The sequence below is a fragment of the Myotis yumanensis genome, unplaced genomic scaffold (assembly GCF_028538775.1).
Source record: "Myotis yumanensis isolate MYYU_CA2020_CCGP unplaced genomic scaffold, mMyoYum1.0.hap1 SCAF_1, whole genome shotgun sequence".
In the NCBI taxonomy this organism is placed as follows: Eukaryota; Metazoa; Chordata; class Mammalia; order Chiroptera; family Vespertilionidae; genus Myotis; species Myotis yumanensis.
Window position 1 is genome coordinate 218,508,453 of NW_027223752.1, and position 19,998 is coordinate 218,528,450.

At 37.5% G+C, this 19,998-nt stretch overlaps 1 protein-coding gene across 4 annotated transcripts in view; it reads left to right on the plus strand.

The window, feature by feature from the left end:
* The window catches only part of ARAP2 (ArfGAP with RhoGAP domain, ankyrin repeat and PH domain 2), a 158,062-nt gene that overhangs the window by 85,295 nt on the left and 52,769 nt on the right, over positions 1 to 19,998 (plus strand). For all 4 annotated transcript variants that reach the window (XM_070398186.1, XM_070398201.1, XM_070398210.1 and 1 more), the window contains exons 16-20: positions 3,938 to 4,082; positions 5,830 to 5,932; positions 6,596 to 6,794; positions 7,000 to 7,063; positions 15,991 to 16,154. In XM_070398186.1, the coding sequence (XP_070254287.1) occupies positions 3,938 to 4,082; positions 5,830 to 5,932; positions 6,596 to 6,794; positions 7,000 to 7,063; positions 15,991 to 16,154 (675 nt within the window). The remainder of the gene's footprint in view (positions 1 to 3,937; positions 4,083 to 5,829; positions 5,933 to 6,595; positions 6,795 to 6,999; positions 7,064 to 15,990; positions 16,155 to 19,998) is intronic.

Sequence of the window (19,998 nt, forward strand, 5' to 3'; positions counted from 1 at the left end):
GAGCTGACCGCCTGGTTCACCTCCAGCCCTGATGCTAAGCCCTTGTGTGACCTGGGGAAAGTCAATGGGCTGCTTTGTGCCTGTCTACAGGATACAAGGAAGGGGTTTGTCATAACAGGAATGACCTAAGAGGGCTGTTCTAGGACTCAGTGAGTTAATGAACATAAAGTGTGTAGAAGAATGCATGGCACGTCAATGGTGATGAGGGGACCATGAGGAGGAGGCGGAGCAGCAGAGGGGCTGCTTCCAGTTTCCAGTTGGCCCTTGAGTTTAGATATGTTCTCCTGGCTGTAGGTGACAGCCCAGGTATCAAACTATGGTATCCATATCACTCCACAGCCACATTTCAATAGATCACCTCCAGAGTCCTTTACCTGTGCTTGAGGACATCCTAGTAATGTTTGTCTTCCCTGGTCTAAACATTAAGATAGAATGGAAGGAGTCAACAGCCCCTCCAGTCAGTCCAACCACTGTCCCCATGGCCTCTTATCCGTTAAACAGCTTACATTCTTAGGGTTATTCGTTGAGAGTGGCCCCTGCTTTGTTTCTGGTGGATATCTTTGAGTAACTGTATAACAGGAAGACTACTTCTGTAGCCAACAAGGTGTCATGGATGGTATTGACATTTCTCAAGGTCATAGTCTGCAGACCATGTCCAAATTGGCCTACGCAGACCAATGCAATCCAACATAATTTTGTTAAAGCTTTTCCTTGCTTCCCAAATGAATAGGAATGTCAAGATTTACTATCCCAGCTTTGTCATTATAAATCCTCAAAGGTAATATCTGCCTCCCTTGTCTGACCTCCAGCCCGTTTTCCTTATACCAGTAAAATGAAGCTAATCAAGGGTAGTAGTGATGATAGTGCAATAGAACTAGATCTCCTTAAGCCCAAATTTCTAACTGGAAATGAGTTTGTACTCACCTTTTTAAAGAGCTCTGTCATTTGTTTTCCATTGAAATTTGCTTAGTTAGATTCCTCATTTACATTTATTGTATGCAGCATGTATTTGGCACTTTTTATTTAAGACTGTCCAAGGGCTCCCACTTGTCTGCTGAGAAAGGTACAGACTCCTGAACACCTGTCATGTGAGGCTCCAGGGGCCTGGCCTCTGCCTTAAGCCTGCAATCTTGCTTCCCTTTCCCGACTTCACGTGTAACCTGAGTCTCTGGCCAAATAAGCTTTCAGCACTGTCCCCTTCCTGTGACTTCCCCGAATTATGGAATGACTGCAGTTCAGAATGCATTTTTTGCTGCTTTAGAAATATGCCTTTTCAGTCATAAGTGACTATTTCAAAAGCTGTGTTTTCCTATGTAATTTTTCTTTTCGCTTCAGACTGAGGGTGGCTTCCCTCCGTGAATGATTCACACCTGAAAGGGCCCACCTAATGGTTGTGATTCCAAACACAGCTCCCCTTCCATTGGTTTACAGACTGCCTAAGGCAGTGGTTCTCAACCTTGGCTGCACATTAGAATCACCTGGGAATCTTTTTAAAATCCTGGTTTCTGGGCCTCATCCTCCGGAAATTCTGTTTCTTTGTTACTAATGTTGTGGCCCCACCCCATAACAAAGAAACAGAATTTCCGGAGGATGAGGCCCAGAAATCAGGATTTTAAAAAAGATTCCCAGGTGATTCTAATGTGCAGCCAAGGTTGAGAACCACTGGCCTAAGGACTGGGTGGAATTCCTAAAATGTGCCAGTGATCAGCCGAGTACTGAATAAATGTACATTTTGTGCTTTATTCTCCATGAATTTATTCTAGGCATCTGAGTACATTGTTTCAAGATCATTTCATAACTCCAATTGATAAATTCTTTAACTTTTGTTTTTCTTACATTTTAGAAATCTACAATAAATACTCATTTAAACATAATGGCCTTTTGTGACTTCCATGTCAGGGTGCAGAGTTATATATACTCTGTGACTCAGAATTTGAGGCCCCGGAACAGTATATCAGGGATTGGTTGGGTCTTGGTTAACTTCTTTCTCAGGACCAATAAGAAATTCTTGGTGCTGTCTTCTCCTGCCCGTTTTCTTCTGTTGGTTATGATTCAGCTTTTCATTTGGCTGTCAGTTTCTCAGAATTCAGTGACCCTACAGCTCTCAGGGGTCTACCTGCTTCTCCTTGTGCCAGTGTTTGAGACTAAACACTCTTATTTTTCTTTTTTGTTCTACTTCTCAAAACGACCCCACCTGTGATATAGGGAAATTTAGTGAGTGACAATACATATTTCTTTAACTTTTAATTTTTAATTATTGTAACATAATTTCAGACCTACAGAAAAGTTGCAAGTATAGTACAAAGAATTCCCATATAGCTTTCAGCAGACATCCCAAATATTAGCATTTTACCTGTTCTCATGGGTATACATATCCTCAGAATTACTTGATGCCCCTTTAGTCCTAGGTACCTCAGTCTGTATTTCTTCAAAATAAGGGCATCCCTCTGAAACATCCACAGTACGACGATCAAAATGAGGAAATGTTTGAATCTATAGGCAGATCCTCTTTATTACCTCATTATTATGAGGACCAACTGACATTTTTTCAGCCCTTATTTTATTAGATCTCTTTGCTTATTTATTAGCAGCAATCATTCCTTTTCTAATTACTCTACCCCTTTTCTCTCTTATACACTGTCTCTTCTCATTTGCATCATTGCTTTCATGGACCCCTCTACATCTGTTACTATATATATAATTATTATTTTTAATTAAAGTATAGTTGACAACTCTTTACAATTTTAATTTCCCTAAGATTGTCTCCTTGGTTACTTATATTTTTAAATACTACCTACATTCTATAGACTTTCTAGTTATCAAGATCTTTGTTTGCTCCAAGATGCAAATCCATAAGGTAATCACCTAATATATATCTCTGCTTGGGTTTCCAAGATATCTCTAATTCAGTGCTCTAAAAGGAAATTTATATTACATGCACTAAAACTCTATACTTGATTTTCTTTTAAGTAAAGGTAGATATCTCTGTCTGTTTTGTAATCAAAGCTAAAAATAATGTCACCATTAATTAGTTCCCCCTCATGTATCCAATCAATATATGTTTATGTCCTTAGAACACAATGCATGTACTCATTTCTCTCTCCCTCCTCCCCTCTTCTCTTTCTCTTTTCTTCTCCCTACTACACTCCCACTGGCCTGCTTTGGGCTGTTTTCATCTCGCAGATAGACTTCTGTCAACACTATCCTAACTAGTTTCCTGCCTCTGGCCTCACCTTCTCAAATTCATTTTCACAGTGAGCAGAGTGTGTAAGACTCAAATCTGATGATAATCCTCTGCTGAAACATTCTAATGGCTCACCACCAACTACAAATCAAAACTCAGCAGACTTCTGAAAAGTAGTATTTTGAGCTTTGTGGGCCAGGTAGTCTGTGCCAGGACTCAAATCTGCCCCTGTAGCGAGAGAGCAGCCACAGATAGTCTGTAAATGAGTGGGTCTGGCTGCATTTCAGTGACACTTACTTACAGAAACAAGTGATGGCTTGGATTTGGCCTTTTGGCCTCCGGGTCATAGTGATGAATTTAAGTTTCTAATTAAGGCATTAAGGGAACTCCATGCTCAGACCCCTTCTTCCTTTGCACACCTGAGGTCAGCCATAGTCTTACTTTTCAAGTCTATATGGACCTCTGTCTTTGCTGTTTCATTGTTTTTTGCAGCTGTCCTTTTTGGTTCTGCCTGATTCACTGGTCATCAATGTCATAGCTATTTTTGTCTTGTATAGCCCTTGCTCCTGGATTGTTAATATTTTGAGAGCAGAGTATGACAACTTTGTATGTCATGAACCAAGAGCATGCTCTTTTCACAAAATAGAAAATTAGCCGATTTATTTGAATCCACTTATTATTTAAACCGTGTATTTTTTTAAAAAAATTAGAATATGATGCAGTTCAATTGTTTGTTTTGTTTTAAATTCTTAGAGACAAATAAAAAGTGGTGTGTTTTGGAAGGAGGCTTCCTGAGTTACTATGAAAATGACAAGTCTACCACTCCCAATGGCACCATTAACATCAGTGATGTCATCTGCCTGGCTGTGCACAAAGAGGACTTCTATATAAACACCGGGTAGGTCTGTCACTGCACGAGCAGGAGGTGGAAGCATGTCTGGTATCTGTCATACCAGGTAATAGTGTTCTAAGGACATTTGTTACTTCGGTTCTTCCATTGCTTATTGTGGAAGGGTTAAGTGGATTCTTGAAGCCGACTCATTTTGCAGCTTCTGAAAGTTCCTTAGGGAATTCACTAAAAAGAGAAAATTAAAATATTGCATTAGGTAATATGAAAGGCTGACATGTTTGCATCTAATCTTAAGTAAATTTATAGTAATTCCTTCATGACATATAGTCCTGTAATTTTTATGACATACTCATTATTTAAAGTAGTGGACTAAGGGCAAAATTTATGCATCTGTTTAAGGCACCATGGTTCGAATAGATGACAAAGGAAAATATCTGTTGATGATTTATTCATATTAATATCAGCAAAATACTAAGTATATATAGTAACATATGGAAGTGCTAAATTTCTTAAAGATCTACTTTGACATTTTAATTGTCTCAAAAAGGTTGCAATTCTAAGAAGTAAGCATTATTTAATATATCGTCTCACAGATTAGTTAAACAGAAATTTCTATGAGGACTTTTAGAAACAGCATCAAAGATCTTTGTTGTGGAAGTTACTCATCACATTTTGTGATGAAATTAATGAGAAAATACAAAAACCAAATCTGCAAAAGTTAACTATAAAGGAGCATAGTATTTAATGAAAATTCTGTATAAAAAAAAGATTTGCGAAGCTTTTTCCATTACATGATATTACATGAAACATTATTAAGTAATGATCAATATATTCTAGTTGAGGTGACTGTTGTTTTCTAATAAATCTAGTTTTATTTTTTATGCAAACAAAATTGATTATTAGTTGATTTGTTTTTATTTTAATTTAACAGAGCTTTTATCCTAAGTGAATTATCAGTTTACTGTGTCTTATTGTGGAATGTTAAAATAAGTGCATTCAATGCATTAAGATACTTAATTAGTAAATAAAATATAATTTAAAATAATATGAGTTTATGTCAGCATACAGTTATTTAAAAATAAAATATTCTTGGTAGAGTGATATTGATACAAATAGATGTTCAGGAGAAAGCAGCCAGATTCTGAATTGCTTTAAGTAGCACATTACAGAGTTTGAACTCAATAATGTAGGCACTGAGGGTTAAGCAGTTTTGGGAGAAAGTGGTAAGGAAGAGTTTAGAGGAAAAGGGATCCTAATTACTGAGAGTTTAACTAGAGGAAGAGATGATTAAAAAAGTGGGTTGAGAGAATATTATGATTGATTTGATAAGATTAAACATCTGATTAACCAGATGAAAAACTGACGATAAAGGGAAGAATAAATTAAACGAGATGGTTTTGAGCTTATTGATGAGGTAAATTGGAACATGAAGGATATGTAACAGGCTTTGGGTAAAAAGGAGGAAAAAGGAAGATAACTATATGATATAGGGTATTTTGAGGTCTTTAGGTAATAGCATACACGCTTAGCATGTTCCATGAAATAGTTTAAGTTGTGGATGAGAAACCAAGGGAAGAATTCAGGACAAAGGGATGTTACTCTGATTTTATCTATAGGAAGGAGCTGACATGCACATTTACTCATTTGAATAAAATACATACCATCAGCAGAAAACTGTGAGAGATTGATTTCACAGCATTATCCAGTTTTCAGAATGCATTTAAATGAAAAAACTTGACATTCATGTGATTTGTTTTCATAACTGGCGGTATTGTTTTATTCGTGTGTGCCATAGGCCCATCTTCACCTTTGAGATCTATTTGCCCTCAGAACGTGCGTTTTTATTCGGAGCTGAAACATTTCAAGCCCAAAGAAGATGGACAGAGGCAATAGCTAAGGTATTTAAAGATTGCATTATTCCCCTAAACCCAGAGAAGTTTCTCAACTTGGGGACTATGGTTGAGCTTTAGAGGTCCACGAAAATTTATACAAGATTCTGGGAAGAATGTCCATACTTCATTAGGTTTTTCAAAGGTTATAATCAAAGAGGTTAAGGGCTACCTTCCTAGAGCCCTAAGCAGAGAAGAAATTAATATCGGACCCCGGGGAAATTATTCTTCAAATAAAGGTCATGTTTTGATGATTAAGATTTTTTTTCATCATTGTAAAGTCGTTTCTGTGAATGTCTTTTTATGAGTAGTTATCTTACTCATGGTATACACAAAGGGGAAATGGCAGATTCAGTAAAAGATGCAAATGAAGACAGCGAAGGCTGACATTTTGGAAAGTACCACACATCAACAGAGAGAATGTCTTTCTCTTTCGATTCTATATTTATGGAGAAAAATGGTTTAAGATGTTGCCGCTTGAAACTGCGTTAATAGCTGTTCACCTTTAGGACTGAGAGCAAGTTTAAAAAGTTATTCTGAAATTTAGGTTACTTCTAAGTCTTTAAGATAGAAAATCAAAGATAATTTTCCTGCCTTCCCTCATATCTGCAGGTAAGGAAGGGATTTCCTATATTCACTCTCTTTCTTACTTTTCTGTATTTGTTTTAATAGCAATTTGTTCCCCTTTTCGCTGAAAACTTAACACAAGCTAATTATGATTTGATTGGTCAACTCTACTACAAAGACTGCCATGCCCTGGATCAGTGGAAAACAGGCTGGTTTGCTATGGACAAGTCTAGTCTGCGTTTTTGCCTTCAAACGCAGGAAGTTCAGGAAGATAGAATGAACTTAAGAAGACTGCAAGAGCTAAGTAAGATTTTTTTGCCCTCATCTTATATTTTGGACACAATTTTTATTGCATATGTTAATAGTATCTTTTACATAAAATTATATGAGGACTCACTCCAAAATATATGACTAAGGAGTATTAATAATTGTGTCTTTATGTGTATTTAGTGGGTATTTAGTAAAATGTTCTTAAGAAATGTGTTGATGTTTTTCTCTTCTCCCTCTAGCTATCAGCACAATGGTTCAAAATGGGGAAAAAGTGGATATTTTGCTCTTGGTAGAGAAAGGGAGGTAAGTGAGTTTTGTCTTTGACTCTTTAATAACTAGGGAGTGGGATATTCTGTTTATCTCCTTGGGGGACAATCCATGATTTTATAGCCTGCTAGACATTTTATGAATTGTGTGTGTGTGTCTGTATATATATATTTATATACTCTTCAGTAGGAAGAGTATATGAGTGAAGCTTACGTATTTTTTTGTATTTGCTATGAGAAACTCAGTAACACTAGTTATTATAATTTTCTGTAGACCTAGATGCCTTTGGGACATTCACATTTAAGCATTTGGAAGCACTTTGGTCGTTGTAAATATATTTTCAGTGTAGATATGTGAGAAATAAATAATATCCTGAAGTATTTTTGCATGTGATTCATGCATAGCTAATTTATTCACTTTTTTCAATGAATACAAAGCATCTACTGTGCATCAGGTAACTGTTGAGGATATGGTGATGAATAAAATAGACATGGTCCCTGCCTTCATGAAGCATGCACACTAATGGGGGGAACAGAAGAGAAGCAGAAAAGAAAATTACATTTTATTGTGTCCATAAATTTTAACTGGCTTAAAGCAAACTGAAGTAAAGAGAGCGGCTGATGGAGAGTGTTCTGTTTCAGGTAGGGGTAAGGGTAGGCATCTTCTGCATAAAGTGAAGAAGCAAACCATGCAGCAGTCTTCATAGTGTTCCAGGCATCAGGTCAAGGCTATTTTTAAGACCCTAGTGCATTGTGCTTGGCATTTTCAAGGTCCACAAGAAAGCTACTGGGGAGATTTGAATGAACAGGAGAGTGGGAAGTAATGATTTCAGAGATACTCTGGGGCCAGATTCTATAGGGCCTTACAGGTCATTATATGTAACGTGATGGAGCCTTGGTGAATGCACATCATTTTGGAGGCGGGGCACTTGTCAGGAGGAGTAGCTATCCTGGAATATTAAGCTGGTTTACCCAGGGAGTGAATCCAGAAACCAAGAGAGAGTGTCACAAAACCTAGAAAGAGCATTTCAAGAAGGAAGGAAGAGTCAGAAGCGTCCGGTGCTGCCTGATGAGGACAGATACTCCCTAAGTAAGTGGTGCGGACTGCACCTGCTGACTTTGAGAAGCGCAGAGGTGAGAGAGCAGAAACCGGGTTAGGTGCAGGCTAGGAACCGAGTACACGGAAACAGTTACTGAGGTTACTTTGTCAAGGAAACTGGAGCTTAGTAGGATTATCGAAGTAGAAGGGATTTGACCTAGAAAGGGAATGTGTGTGCCCTTTGTTTTTAGATGGCTTGGAATTGTCCAGCTTTAAATTTGGATGGGAAAGAGACACAAAGGAGTCAACAATTTAGAATTCAAGCATGAAGGCTTATAAAAATTTTAATTCAGGAAGGTTCAGGTTTATTCAGTAGTGTGCCATGTTTTGTTATGGGATTACATATACATTTGTTAGCCACCTAAGAACATAGGGTTTTGTTTTTTTTTTCCCAAATAGTAGTCCCAACAAGTTAAATCAGCTTTTCACTAGAAAAACCCACCAGATTTTGTATATTGAGTTTTGAGTGATGATGGTTTTCAATTTTAAAAGTAAGAAAAGGGCCCAGATAGTACAGACTTTGGTCATAACCCAAAATTTCAGAATAGTTTGTGATTCAAATATTTGTCTGAAGATAAATGATTTCTAATATGGTGACCTTCGTCTCAAACTCCAATGGATCCTCTCTCACATGGCCATAAGAGAATTTTTTTTTGTCTCGACCAATCTTTGAAACCATAGGGATAAGACTGATGTTTAATAATTATAGTTTCAGAAGTAAGCTTATTCTATGTTGGTTAAAGTTTTATGATCCTTTTCTTAAAAAAAAAAGAGAGAGAGATGGAAGGTATAAGAGAGGACAAGAGAATAATTATAACAGAAGGAGAACAGGAATTGATGAGTGGTTTTGATGTGGGTAGCTTTCTAGATTTGGTGGTAGGATATTGAGAGAGACACCAGTCTGATGGTGTTCAATTCCTTATAAACTAGGAGGTAAGGTGACTCCTGAGCTTTTGGCCTGGGTGACTTTACGAATGGTTGTGTCATTAGCCAGATAGGGAATATATACTTCTCTCCCACCACTCAAACAAGCCCATTAATTATAGGCGCGATTGTTTAAGAGCTATTTTAATGTCATGTCCAAATAAGAGAATTTCATTGCAGTGCCCTCTCTCTCATCTCTCTTGTGATCTATTAGCCCCTTGGGAAATAATGCGTGTTAAAGTAGATTGTGTTAGACTTGTCAATGACAGATAAAATTGTGGCTTTAAGAAATAAAACAACTTCCAATTACTCATGTTGATGACATATAGAGATAGTGAATAATTGAAAGAGCGAGAAACCAACCAGCTGTAAGTTTTAAACTTTTTTTTTTTTTTTTGCTAGTAACTGCTAGAACCGGAATAGGAAATCATAAGTAAATTTAATGAATTAATTTCACATTTTCCCCTTGTCCTTGTCTACCTTTGATTAAAGTGATAAAATATATTAATGTTCCTTAAAGGCAAGGAGGAGAAAGAACCCTCTGAACTGGAACAGTTCATAAATTGATAATCATGCACTGAATAGAGTCACTATTTAGATATATATTGTAATCTTCACGGTCATTTTCTCTATATGCAGAGCATGAATGCCTTTAGACAGAAAAATACTGCAATAATATTTTCCACATACAGAGCATTTTTGCTCTAAAAAGCTCTAAACAGAAGGTGTTCCAGATGGTGTCGCTTTAATGGGTATTCTTTGTATACTTTAAACATTATTATTTTGGAAAAATAAAGCTTTCTTGATTACACTTAGGGGTTTCTGGCATGCTCTTTGGTGCTGTTACCAGGACTGGGTCCTGTGCTTCTCTGTTACGCCTCAATCAGAATTGCTGTATGAAAAAAAAAAAAACATGTTTCTGAATATCTGTTGTTTTTCAGTGACTGTTCTAGATCACAAGGTCAGAAGGCATTTTCCTGGACAGTAGGTTATATATTCACTTTAAGTTCAGTGTTTAGTAGATTACAACATCCTTTTCTTAAAATTTAGAAATTATTTCTGCACTTTAGCCCACACTTCTGCATATCCCTTTCTGATAAATAAGCTCCTATGTTCACCATCTTCACATTTCATAACTGCATAACCATTTGTCAAACACACCTATAATTAAGCTTTTACTGAAAGGTTGTTGGTTGCAATAAATACAGTAAACATGAATGAGTAACTCATCTGTGTTATCAGAAATAGAAAAGACTGGTGTGTTTTTACTTCGGTTTGCTGTTTTTTCAATCCTCACCTGAGGTTATTTTTTTCATTGCTTTTCCAAGAGAATGAAAGGGAGGTGGGAGAGAGGGAGAGAGAGAAACATCCCTGTGAGAGAGACACATGGACTGGTTGCCTCCCACATACATGGGGGGTGGGAGCGTGGCAGGTGCTGGTAGCAAACTGCAACCCAGGTACATGCCCTTGACTGGGAAATGAGACACTCTAACCATTGAGCACACCGACCAGGGTGTGTGTGTGTGTGTGTGTGTTTTAAGATTCCTTGGTTGACCTATAGTAGAGCATAAAGCACTTAATGGTTCCAAAGCCTGACTGCATTCACTTTTATTTGCAAATTCCAGACATAAAGTATTCCTTGGGAAAACACATTATATCTATAAGTTCCAAATTATGAAACAGACTACTTTTCTCAATTCAGGAGATTAACAACTTAAGTTTAAGGCTCTTATTTCATATTAACTTACTCCATGTGATATTTTTCCCTCCTTGAGTTGTGCTTTCTGGAAGCTATGTTAGCAATACTCCAGAGGGTGAATTATCCTAAAGTGGTTTCTAAATTGTGCATGTAATTGCAAATTAAACAGTAGCCGATTGCCCACAATATCAGCTTGACTGCTTTTATAACTTTCTGATGATTTAATTCAAAGAGATGCTTTAATTTGAATGTTGCCAAGGTAAACAAGAGATTCTCTTTTCTTACCACCCCCCACAGGCTTTGCAAAAAGGAAGAGTATTCAAATTTACATTATGAAGTGATTTTCTTTTTGTTTTGTTAAAGGGAATACAGGACTAATAAAAGGTGGATTTTAAAGTATATATTTGCTTGAAAATTTATTTCAATCAATTCAAAGCCCCTTCTATATACTAAAATGTAAGCATACAAATATGAGATACATGAAAAACAAAAGGATGAGCCATCTCGGCTCCATGCTCATCTGCATATTTTCAGGGTGAAATTCCAGGAAGCAGCGCCCATGGGTGTGCTGTGGTTTGAACAATCCCAAGAGCATAGGCAGTGTTGGGTATGTGTAGAGATCCCTTCCATCCATGCTAGACAGCCCTCATTAAACACAGAGAGCATTAGTAAAGACCCCAGAAAAGTAACTCTATAGTGTAAAGGCCAAGCCAGCCTCGTAGTAACGGCTGCTCTATTTCTACCCGACTAAGCTTTAGACCTCTGAAGGATCAGCTGCTCTACAAGTAATGCAGTGCCCAGGGTCAAACAGGCACAGGATGTTCTCACAGGTATCACCATCTCTAAAGGAAGACAACACAATCCTGACACTCCAGTTAACATTCCTAATGTCTGGCATATCATTAAAATTACTAGCGATGTGAAAAAGCTGCAAATCAGTTGGTAGGAATTGACCCAGAAATGAGAAAGGTAATGGAATTAGCAAATACTCTAAGCAGTGATTTTTACATATTATATATTACAAATATTTTCAAAGATGTAAAGGAAAATATAAACAGTAGCAAGAAACAATATGGGTAACTAAAAAATGAACTAATGGAATTTATAAAGCCAAAGAATAGGGTATCTGAAAAAATTTCATTAGATTGCCTTGACATAAGAGTGGACTCTGTAAGATTAATAAACATGAAGGCATGACAATAGAAATGATCAAATTTAAGCACAGAGACATAAGACTAAAATCACCAGAGCCTCAGTGGCCTGTGGGATAATAACAAGCAGTCTCAGTATAATTGGAATCCGAAAATGAGAGAAGAGAAAGATGGCTAAAAAAAATCTTTGCAGAAATGTGACCAAACATTTTCTGAATTTGATGAAAACTCTAAACCCACACATACTAAAATCATCATATCTCAAGCATGATAAAGCAGACCACATCAAGACGCATCGTAATCAAATTCCAGAAAACCCGTGTGAGGAAAAAAAGTCCCAGAGGAAAATACACATTAGACATAGGACAAAAGATGAGACTGTCTTGTTAGAAACAGTGTAAACCAGAAGGTAGTGTAATGACATCTTTTAAATTGCTGGCACAAAAAAAGGGAAATAAAAAGAAAAACAAAACAAAAACAACAGCTCAAAACCAGCAGCTGTTAACCTAAAATACTCCATTCAGCAAAAATATCTCTCAGAAATGAAAGGAAAAGAAAGTATTTGTGGACCAAATAAATGCTGTTATACTAGAAGATTCGGTGCTTTTATTTATTTTTTTTAAATGCTTAGGGTATTATCTGTTCAGTCATGTTTGTGGAGTCTGTTATTCGCTTTTTAGAATTTTTTATACAAATTTATTGATTCTGTTATTTGTGAAGATACTTCTGATTCTTGTCAGTAGACTAGGCTCAAATACGATAGCCTACACTTTGTGGTTATTATATTGCAATTTTGAGAAGATTGTTTTTATTCGTCCTGGCACTTGGTTTCTGGGTCTTGCTGAACTGATTTGATTTGTTATAGGATATAGGGATGTTTCTCTGTATGACTTTGAAGTACCCTTTAACATTTATGCTTGGGCAGTGGCCAATTAGAATGATTCTCTCTATACCAGTACTTAGAATTCTTCAGAATTACATTTCAGATGCTGAAGATATAAATGAATGTTTCTTTGGAATTCTTATCCGGAAAGGTAGCGTGGTTGTTTGGTAACACTTGGAGTCACAAACTCCACCAGCATTTGTGCTGAAAATACCTTTGTTGTTTTGTTCGGTGTGCACAGAGTTTAGAGAAGCATCAGAGAGGAAAGTTGTTGGACTGATGCAGTTAAATGTCAAGCATCCGCTGCGCTAGATGATATATTTAAGGATTCAGTCCTTGACAGGTTGACTCAGGAGTTGTCATTTGTTCTAACCCTCACTAGTTCACAAGGAGGCAGCTCAACCTGTCATCATAGGATTTCTTCTTACTACAAAGGGACTTGACGTCTGGAACATTCACTGTTGATGGCAGAATTACAGTGGTACTGTAGGAGGGCCGTTGCATTTTGGATGTTTCACTGCTTGCTGAAATACTCACCCATTGAAGTAGTACTTTGTTTAAAAGCAAACAGTTTCAAATATTTTATGTTAAATTTAGAGCTTAATCATGAGATTAAAACTCAAAAAATAAAGGTAAAATTTTCTCTTTACCTAAACTCCTGAATTTAGCAAGATGTTATGTTAGTTAGGTCAAACAGTGTAGGGGCTTGATTTTTCTCAGGAAGATTACTTGAGTGATACAATTTCATTTAGATAAATATACCGAGCAATAGGATGCTTTCAAGCTAAAGATAAAGTAAGGTAAGCGAAAAGGCGAAAGCACATCAGGAATATTAGAGTGGCAGAATTCTTCAAAAAGAAAATTACAAAACCTGGAGGTCAGGTCTGCTATAGTGATGTGGGAAAATAAAAACAATATATAAAAGTGAGAGGTGGAGACTGTGGACATGACTAAAGTAACTGTAGTTACTGCCAGTTCAGAAGATGTGGATGTAAGCGTGGTGAGGAGCCAGTAACTTTTGTCTTCTTAGGGGAGCATTTCAAGAAAAGAAACCAAAGGAAAAAAGGCCTTTTATTTTCTGTTTAAATTAAATTAGGGCCATCTATTATCAGGGAAGTAAAAGACTACCCTCCCCCTGAAAAAGAACAACAACAACAAACCACAGCAACTCAGAGTTTGTGCAGTTGATGCCTTTCTCTTTGTTTGAATCCAAAGTAGCCCTCTTACAGTTTGAAATGGAGATTAAATCGTTTTACTTTGGTGTAAATATACTTAAATATGTCAGTGAATATACTTAAATAAATCCATTTTTATATCTAGTGTTAGGACTTTAAAACGATTATGTACCTACTAAATGTCAGATGCTCTGCTAATGACGACAGATACTGAAATGCTTTCCTTGGTCGCCTGCGTGTGTTTGGATCTAGCAGCTGAAATATTCTCAGACACGGAGCTGGTGGTATAATGCAGGGCAGGGGGCCTCCTCAGGATTAAGAGGGGCACCTGTTACCACTAAGCGTTGGAGGGCTATCAGGGAGAGTGTCAAGGAGGATCACCTGAAGTAAACCTTGGGGAAGATTTGGAGTGGCCCGTCAGAGAGCAGGAAATATTTATTATCAAGATAAGGCAGTGTGATTGTTTAGTGTGCCCTGAGTGTAGGGCAATGGCAAAGTTGAAGGGGAATTATGGGCCAGACCATGAAGGCCTTTTAATCTTGAAAATTCCAGAGCTGTAGACGAACAGTGACCAAGAAGTGACATCATTAGCTTGGCATTTCAGAAAGATCATTCTGGCAGGCCCAAGGAGCAGGAGCCAGGGAGGTGGAGCACCGAGAAAGGAGTTCTGTGCAGAGGGTTGTATTGGTTCAGGAGTAATAAAGACCTGAAATACGGCCGCATTGGAACAAAGGGGGCAAAGCGAGTGTGTCAGGGAACCGGAACCAACAGCGTTTTGTGACTGAATTCATGTGGCAGTGACAGGTGGGGGCAGGGACTAAATCTATAGTTAATCCTAAGTTTCTGGTGGGATAAATGAAGAATTGTAGCACCAGTTTGTCGTGAGAAGGTAGAATGGATTGAAATGCATGTGGCACATTCCGGAGAAGGTGTCCAAAAATCGATATCACTTAGTATTACGGTTTATTACTTAGTTCTTAATACACATTTACCTAGTGCTGAGGCAGGAGCTATTCCCTTCATTGGGCCAGTGATGAACCTGAGGCCCAAAGAAGGTTGATACCTTCTCCCAGGTCACAAAGGAAGTACGTGCAGAGCTAAAATTTGAGTTCTAGAAGTGATTGGATTCCCCACTCAGCTGTTTTAAGCTTTTAAATATATATATATAGATAGATAGATAGATAGATAGATAGATATAGATATAGATATATAGATAGATTTCAAAGAGGGAGAGGGAGAGAGAGATAGAAACATCAATGATGAGAATCATGGATTGGCTGCCTCCTGCACGCCCTCTACTGGGGATCAAGCCCACCACACCAGCATGTGCCGTGACTGGGAATCAAACCCTGACCTCCTGGTTCATACATCAACGCTCAACCACTGAGCAACACCAGCCGGGCTGTTTTACGCTTTTGCTTTTTTGATTACATAGAGATCTGGTTTGTAAGACAAAATTATAGCCTGGAGATAGGTACTTGAGAGTTAACCAGTTTACATACGGGGATTGAAACCACTGTCCCAGGAGAGGCCTTGGAGTTCATCTGAGTTCACCGAGGTTACAGCTTCATTCTCAAAAGGAGTAGGTGGGTTTGGAAAAGAAACTGACCAAAAAGATAGGAGGAACAGCCAGAAAGAATTGTGCCACAAAGCCAAATTGGGTGGAGTTTTTTTTCCCCTCTCTCTTTTGTTTTTATAAAGAAATGAAATCATAAACAGTTCTAAAATCTTGAAAAATACAGCCACATATACCCAATAGAAGTCACTGGTGATGCTTACCAGAACAGTTTCAGTTCATTTATTCAGAAAGAGAATGACAGAGGCTGGGGAATGAAAGGAGGTGAGATCACAAATCCAGAGAACTGCCTCCCCTCTGTGCAGGAAAAAGAGGCATTTGGGGTGAGAGATGGAGGGTTTTTCTTCTCATGGGTGAGACAAGATCACCTGTGTATGGATTTAAAGGATCATCTGTCTAGACGTAAGAATTTTTTTTAAGCAAAACTATAATGTGAAATGCTCTTTAAACTTCACAGAACATTGTACATCCACGGGCACACCAAGTTGGATTTCACAGTCTGGCATGCTGCAATTGAGAAAGCAGCAGGTACAGATGGAAATGCTTTGCAGGATCAGCAGCTCAGCCAAAACGATGTTCCCATCATCGTGAACAGCTGTATAGCATTTGTTACGCAGTATGGTACGTATCACCGAGTTTTCATTCAACCCCCAGACTCATGGTATCACTCTTACAGTTTTTAAATGGTACCCATTGGACTGAATGAGAGCCTTTTATATGTGTTAAGTATGTCAGTGAAAATATAAATGTAGTCCCTGTTCAGTTAAATGCCATTCCTTTGCCCAGTGAAACGCATTTAGATATAACGTACTTTAACTATTTTCTGCTTCCTTTACGCGCATAAACACTTAAATAACATATTGAAAGAATATATGTTGTGAAATGTATATTAAAAATAGGTTAGAGACTGTTTTTCAGATGTTACAGCCCACGGTGAAACCTAGGGGAATGCAGTGTGCTGCCTCGGCATGTTTTTAGAAGTGGTGAATGCTGGGACAGGATGGGAAAGAATTTTTTAGCAGGCATACAAGTGTGTATGTATTTATTTTAGTTACCGTTCTGTTGGTCACATGGGTATTGATTGTAACAGTTTTGACTTAATTATAACATTTTCTTTGAATAGTGTACAAGTAAAAAAAAAAAAACCAAACAGCTCGATACCTACATGGTCCAGTTTTATTGATGTGCTAAGGTAGTATTTTAGATGTGCCCAAAGAATATAAGTATACCTTTATTCTTCATGTTCAATTTCAAATTACTATGTATTCTTCAAAATCTTTCTTTCTGTTACATATTTCCTTAATACTGTAGAAGATAGAAAAATCTTAACTACTTTTTTAATATAAAAATATTTCTACTTTTAATTTGCAGATAAATGCCATTGAGTTACATTGTAAAAGTAGAAAAGGGTAAAATGATTGGTCTGGTATTTCGGAAGGTGTAGTAACTTTATTTGTTCTCCTAAAATTAGAAATGCGTTTGGGAGTTTTTAATTTGAAAGAGATTATCTCAGTGAGAGAGCTGCAGTGAAACACTGTGTTACTGGTTCCTTATGTCTTCACTGGGTGTCTGTTGTGTGCCAGCCGCTGACCTTGGTCCTGGAAATGCAACCATAGGAGTAGGAAGTTAAAGACAAATCCATGAATCATGTGTTTCTGCATGAGAACTGACAATAAATTGATTGATATGTACCAAAATACCAGAAATAACAAAAAGAAGAAAAGAATTTCTGAAAATTTGTAACGTGTATATTAATCTACTTTCTTCTAAGAAGAGCACTCTTACATGGTTTTACTTATTTCATATGTAATCCAAGAACAGTTATCATTAATATTCAGATTTGTTGTGTGTTTAAATTATATGTCTAATGTGACTATGTATTTAATCACTTTATGTGGGCATTACTGTGAAGTTTCTTCCCATGGTAATATGTGTATGTATCTTACCAGCTGTAATCATTTGTTTTGTTGGAAATGGGGGAGAAAGGCGGTCATCATCTTCATTTTATTCGTTGTTCAGTATTAGTGCACTTGCATTCTACAGGTGTGAATGAATTGCACACGTTATGTTTTGTCATCAGCATAACCTCACTGGGAATTTTTACATCGTGTTAGTTTCATAATGGCACAGAGTCTCTCGTAAGCTGACAAATGATTAAAATAACTCGACTACCTCCAGTGAATACAATTTCATGTTTCTCTAGGGAAATCAGAAGCTACTTTGTGATGTTTGTTTGAGTTTAAAATCATTAAGCATTAGATTGTTTTCAACTAAATTTCATACATTATGTCTACTTTGTAACACTAACACAAGGTACATTAACTTGCATATTACAGTAATAGAACCAGCGAAAGACTCTATTTTTTTAATGTTTTTAATGAGCAGAACATGGGGAAAACCCCAATCTTATTAGAAAATGTCCAGCGATTTTAGGCTATAGGTGGTCAGCCCAGAGCCTTTTAAGTCACACTTATTTTGAACTTTCTGACTTTTGGGTTAAAATTTAAAGGCCACTTTTTGTGTGTGTGTGTGTGTGTGTGTGTGTGTGTGTTCATTGTGTCAATATTTGAACTTGAAAGAGTTCACAGTATAACTTTTAGAATTTTAATTTTTTTTAAATGAGTTGCAATAGTTAGTTCTTGGGGGAAATTAATTTATGTAATTCACATTCAGTTAACTTATTTGATTACCAGCTATTAGAAATTCACTTAACTAGGAACACAGTATCTCAGAAACATAGTCATTATTGTTTTTTTGTAGAATTTGCTTATTCTTGCATTAAGGGGTTACTTACTGAATACCTGCTGAGTTCTTCTAGGCACTAGGTAACTACTTTCTACAGAGAATAAACAGGACTCTTGCCATCTAGGACTTTACAGATGTGTGGATCAAAGACAAACAAGTGGGCAGTTACATCCCAAGTGTACAAACTTCTGTGGCAGAGAGGCTCTGGGGTTGGTACAGGAGTAAACCGCACCCAGAGTTGGGGGGTCATGGAGGGCTGCATGGGTGAGGCGGTGCCTACCCTGAGTCTTAAGAGAAAATAGGAGCTTATTAGAAGGTAGAGGAGGAAACAATGTGTGCCCATGTGTGGAGTCATGAGGGGCATTGTCTGTTCAGGGAATTCTGTGTAGTTAACTGTGCCCAGAACTTGGTGTGAGAAGAGGGGAAAGATAAAAGAGGCAGAAGGGTAAGGAAAATTCACGTAGGGACTTATATGCTGTAATTAAATCCTCACACTAGTCTTGTAGGCCGTGAGAGGGCATTATGCAGATTTTTAGTCATGTGGTGACACTGGTGGACCTGCATCTTAGATCATACTGGCATTGTCAAGACAGACAGGCTGCACAAGAATATGGGCAGGGAGTTGTAAAAATCTAGTAAGGAACTGAGTAAACAGATTTGCAGCCTGGAGGATGGGAAGAAGGGAAGTCATAATGAAAAATCTATGTGACATAGTTGTTGATTTGTTTTTGGTTTTCTAAATCTGGAATGTGAGAAAGAAAGGTTCTGAGTTGGAAAGCATTGGGGAGAAGGCGATGCCATATATCAAGATAGAGGGACAAATAAAAAACAGGTAGAGATTGGGAGGTGAAGTAGTGAATGGAGCTGGGAAATTAATTTCTTTATTTTGATTGGTCCATATGTGTAAGTATGGTATGTGTGTGTATGTGAGTGTGTGTTGCATGTATATGGTATATGTTTCTTGAAATGTATTTGTGTGTGTTTGAGTCTTAGAAATTAAAACCTGGGTGAAAAAGTATATGTAAGTGGTTAAAGTAATGAGGTTAGGTGGGTTTACCCAGATAATTCTGTGGGGAGTGGGGAGTGAAGAGCATTGAGTTTGGATTCCGGGAATCACCAGTAAATACTAGAGCAGAAACAAATGGGAGGGTGGAAGAGTAGCCATAGAGGAAGAGCTGGGGAATATGGTATCATTATGCCATGAAGGCCATGATATTAACATAATTCTAATGCAATTCATTTGGAGTGTCAAACGCTGCAGGGGATTCTCATTAGATAAAAACCAAATAGCATCTAGAAAATAGGTTGTCATTGATATTCTTGATGAAGTTTGTCCTAATAGAGTGGGAATTGGGCCTTTGATGAATCAATAATTTTCTAAAAATGAAGACCAAACTCTTTATCTAGAACAGCGGTTCTCAACCTGTGGGTCGCGACCCCTTTGGGGGTCGAACGACCCTTTCACAGGAGTCGCCTAAGACCATCAGAAAACACATATATAATTACATATTGTTTTGTGATTAATCACTATGCTTTGATTATGTTCAATTTGTAACAGTGAAATTGGGGGTCACCACAACATGAGGAACTGTATTAAAGGGTCGTGGCATTAGGAAGGTTGAGAACCACTGATCTAGAAGAAGGTGAAGGTGGGAACAGGCAGACATTAATATGCAAATTAATGGGCAGAGGATTGAGGAAATTTATATGGGGGAGCCTC